A 4936-nucleotide genomic window follows, 5' to 3' on the forward strand; every position below is an offset into this window, starting at 1 on the left:
GTTTATGTTTTCAAGTCTGCCTTGACATGTAAGTAAGCCATTTTTATCTATGTAAACTCCAAGCTGTTGTTTTATATTTAAACTCGACCCTGTTTGAATCGATTCAAATACATGTTTATACCATTTTTTCTGAATGTGTAAAATCCACTGTTTTTCTGCACAGTCTAATTCGTCTATTTTTATTGAACCATTTTCAATTTTTTCACATTTCTTCAACCTTTTGATGAATCGTTGTGAATATGCAGTCACCCGAAACAATTTTGAAGCTGTTGAATAATTTTCACTGTTTATTCCAAACGGCGTACTACAATCAATATCATATTCATTTTTATGTTTGTGATATCATCATAGATTCTTTATTCTTTATTTCTGACATCCATTCTTTTTCTGGACAGTCATGCATCATTTCATTCACTTTGTTGTTTTTGCACAGATTGACTGGATGTGATAGCCACTTAGGTCCATGCCACCATAACTTGCAATATTCTAGCTGATTTGCTGTAATTCCTGTACTTCCAATGTCAGCTGGATTTTTTTTCGTAGATATTAATCCAAATACAATGTCTCTATAACCTTTTATTTCTGTTACTCTGTTTTCTACAAACACATTAAGTCCTTTTTCTGTTTTAATCCATTTTAACACACATTGTGAGTCTGAAAACAAATACCTTCCGTGTAAATTAATTTTCAACCCTTTTGTAACGTATTCCATGCATCTTACTCCAATCAATACAGCCATAATTTCCAGTCGTGGTATTGATATCTCCTTGTTTGGTGCTAATCGAGTTTTTGCAAATATCAAATTAGACTCCCTCGTATTTTCAGTTTCTTGTATCAAATATATTGCCGCAGCATAAGCTTTCTTCGATGCATCTGTAAAACATACCAAATAGTGTTTTACATCCTTTTGTTTGTTTTGTGTTGAAAGACATCTCTTTACTTTAACTGACTCTAGTTATTCTAAGTTTTGTTCTATTCTACTCCATTCTTTTAATTCCTTTTCGTTAACATTTTCATCCCAGTCAAGCTTTCTGTTCCATAGTTTTTGAATAAATATCTTTCCTTGCATTGTAACCGGTGAAAACAGACCTAACGGATCAAATATTGACGCAACTTGCTTTAATACATTCCTTTTTGTAACATTTAGTTTCTTGCTAAACACTTTTGAAGTGCCTAATCCAAGTGTGTCATTTTCAATGTCTCACATGTGTCCAAGTACCTTGCTAATTCTAGAATTTGACTTATCTTCTGAACGGATATAGTTTTTTACATTTTCGTTATTTGTTTGACCATTCCCTCAAATTCATTGACGCTTCATTGAACATTTTTTTCGAATTATTGTACCAAATTTATTGCTTCCCCTCTGTGCTTGTACTTGTGATAAGATTATCAACGTAAATATCATTTTCAGTTTTGATGCAATTTCGTTTTCATAAGAGTCAAGATGACATTCAATTGTAGCACCTAATAGAAAATGGACTAGATATAACTCCAAAAGGCACTCTGCAAAATCGATTATTTCTTCTACATTTGACATGTCTGACATTCCCTTTTCAATATCTTTTAACCATAAGAATCTTGTGACATCTCTAGCTTCTGATTGTAATCCGACTTTGATGAAATGCTTTTTCAATATCTGCAACTATACCTATATGATGTAATCTGAAATCAAAAACATTTGACATAAATCATGTATCATAACTGTTTCCACGGTAAAGGCAGTCATTCAAACTTTTTATTTGTTGATTTTGTCTTTGCCGATGCATCAATAAACGACCCTCAATTTTGTAGTTGTTTTCTCGGGGAGTAAGAACAGCATGGTGTGGCAGATAATGTTTAATACTGTGTTCTTGATGTTTTATCAATTTTTTCGATATACACCTTTTTGTAACTGATCTTTTATAACGTTATCATAGCTTTACCATCAAATCATGTCGTTTGTGTAGTCTTGTTACTGTTTGATTTTAAGCCTCCCTAATGCAAGTTCACGGTTAGGTAGGGTAGATCATACTTGTATAGGGCAATTCACATTTACATACCGTCCATCATGATATCTGCTAATGTTTCCATACAATTTCAAACAGGTTTGCATTCAAAGTTTCATATAAATTCTATTCATGGCAAAGCATTCACTAAACCTGATAACATAAGAATTTTATTCAGCTTCCATATTGATAGAATCAACATGTTTCACACAGTGTAGATATTGACTCATCATTATAACTTTTTTCTCCAATAATATCCTAATCCATCATGATGAATAGATAGACAGACTGCACTTCAATATTTAATTTGATTTTACAAATTGATCCCAAATAATATCATTTCAATTAGACAAGTCTAAATACTGTCAAAGTTACACTTCAGCTGTAATAATTGCCATTGTAGATTTTGAGTGTCCAATGTCATAAATTTTTTCTGTGACGTCAAGATTATATTATAGTTTTATAATCAATAATTGATTAATTTCCATAGTATATATTTGGATAACAAATGTGTAATGCAGTAATTAAGACATAATATTGACCATTTGTCTATTTAATTGTAATGTTGTGGTTTTTGTCTGATAGGCTTTGTATTTTTACTCCCAAATTATGCCTGTATATGTATGTATCTCCATGTAGATTATAAAGGTATTAATCCTAGTGAAGTCTCATACTAAACAATATGCATGTGACATTACCAGAATCAACAAATATAATCTAACGTTATTCTATTTCCATTATCCATATATTATCGTTATATGTTGCTGTTGTTTAGCATCAAAAACTGTTCACTTGATGAAAGAAAGACTGCTCAATATTTGGGATAGCAATGAGTATAGCGTTCTACTTATTAATCTTCGACATTTGGAACGTTTTCATAAGAATTTCGAATAGCGGTTAAAATTTTGCGACATAAACTGTGTGTGTAAAATGATTATCAAATGCAATGATGAGATTTATTTATTGTTTTGGCATCTTCTTTGCTGATTGACGAACCCTCAACACTTGAAAATGATTTTTTTAATATTTCTTTCTATTCAGCTACGGTAGCATATTTTTTACTCATCACTCCAATGAATATCTTGAGCAGTAGCGGCATTTTTTCAGGTGCGAATATTAGGCTTATATATGGAAACAGGTTTCTTTCTTGCTGTAAGTGCTGCAGCAGATGTGTTTTTTAGATGAGATAATTCATTTGATTTTTGTTCTTTGCTTTGTTTCATTCTATCATTTAATTCATGTGACGTAGGACTCCTCTGAAGTTTTTTTCCTCATAAAATGTACTAATTGACACTTCGAAATGATATATAGGACGCTTGTCATAGCTCTTCTTTTGCAACAATTAAAGTATTAAAGTTGGTTGGCTCAAAAGTTTCAATGTCCATTTTCCAATGAACACCTTTCTGCACTTCCAAATGCATTTTAGACACTTCCTTCCGGTGTTTGACCTGACGATACATATATAATTTTCTTGATTAATAACTTTTGATCTAATACTTTTAAACTTCTTAAAAATGTTGGTCTACTTCATTATGAAAATCCTCAAAATTGCTGACTTTGTTTGTAACTGGGGTAATGTTGATTCATCTTTGTTTAAGTGAATTTCTTAAATTGATTGCTTCAATATTTCCAAATTTTTTTTTAAATATCTAAAACTTTTCTTTTACGCCCAACTTTTTGAACAAAGCCTTTCGTTTTAAAGAAGAGGGTGATGCCGAATATATTTTTACTTTAAGGGCCTTTTTTTTTTTTAATCTTTTTTAAATTTTTAAAAATTCCTTTTTTTTTTTTTTTTTTTCACCTTTTGGCTACTTTTTGACCAACCCCAATTTTTCTTTTCTCTCTCTCTCTCTCCTCCCCTCTCCTCCCTCTTTCCCCCTCCCTCTTCTCTCTCTCTCTTCTTTCTCTCTCTTCTCTCTCTCTTCTCTTCTCTCTCTTCTCTCTCTCTCCTTCTGTCTTATGATCCGTCAAATCGAAAGTCACCTACAATTGGGCCCAAATTAAAACACCCTTTTTTATTCAATGTTTGGGTAAGTAATGTTTTCGGGGAAAATTTAAAGTTCTACAAATTCATTGTCATTTTTTCTCCCAAACTGATATATTTTTTTTAAAAATTTTTTTGTAAATTTTTCCCCGCCCGGCCACCATTCCTTTTGGGGTTAACGTTTCTAATTGCTTTCCCGGTTTTTTTTTTTCACTATTAAAAACATTAATTTTTCATTTTTTTTAACCCGGGGATTCAGGAATTTTTATGTGTCTTTTTTCAGGGTGTTGTGGAAATAAGGGAGGCAAACGGGTGAACCGTCTGGCGGGCTAAAGGGGTTTTAACTGGGGGGGGGCTAAGGGGGTCTAGGGGGGGTTTAAGTTGAACTGGGGGGGGGGCTAACAGTGTAGGGGGGTAAAAAAATGTTTAACCCGGGGGGCTAAACCGTGTAGGGGCTAAAAAAATGTGAAAATGGGGGGGGCTAGCAGTGGAGGGGCTAACAGTGTGAACTGGGGGGGGTACAGTCCAACAAAGCGGGGGGGGGGTAAAAAAGTGGGGAAAATGAGGGGGGCTAAACAGTCTAGCGGGCTTAACCCGTTTTTTGAACTGGGGGGGGGGCTGGCGGGGCCAAAACGGGGCTAAAATCTTAAAACTTTAAAATTGGGTTGAACATAAAACATGTTATGTACATTCCTGGCAGTGGAACTGGGGGGCTAACAGTGTAGCGGGGTAGCAGTTGGAAAAATTGGGGGGGCTGGGGCCCAGCGAGCTAAAAAAAACTAAAAATTTTATTAAAATTTAACATAAAAATGTTTTTGATACATTACTGGCAGTGTGAAAAATGGGGGGGTAAAAAAGTGTAGGGGGGGCTAAGGGAAAATTGGGGGAAATTTTCGGGGTTTGGGGGGCCCGCCCGGGGTAAAAAAATTAAAAATTTAAAATTTATTGAACATTAAAACCTATTACA

General features: G+C 33.9%; 1 protein-coding gene across 1 annotated transcript; it reads right to left on the reverse strand.

The window, feature by feature from the left end:
* Positions 1–328: 328 nt before the first annotated feature.
* LOC132732319 (uncharacterized) lies at positions 329–1662 on the reverse strand (the record flags this gene model as incomplete). The annotated part of the gene is made up of 2 exons (XM_060718715.1): positions 329–873; positions 1649–1662. Coding segments are annotated over 2 exons (559 nt in total), but the record flags the coding sequence as incomplete, so codon positions are not given.
* Between the last annotated feature and the right edge of the window lie 3274 nt (positions 1663–4936).

Source organism: Ruditapes philippinarum, unplaced genomic scaffold, assembly GCF_026571515.1.
Source record: "Ruditapes philippinarum isolate M1 unplaced genomic scaffold, ASM2657151v2 ctg7496_1_1_1_1, whole genome shotgun sequence".
Classification (NCBI taxonomy): Eukaryota; Metazoa; Mollusca; class Bivalvia; order Venerida; family Veneridae; genus Ruditapes; species Ruditapes philippinarum.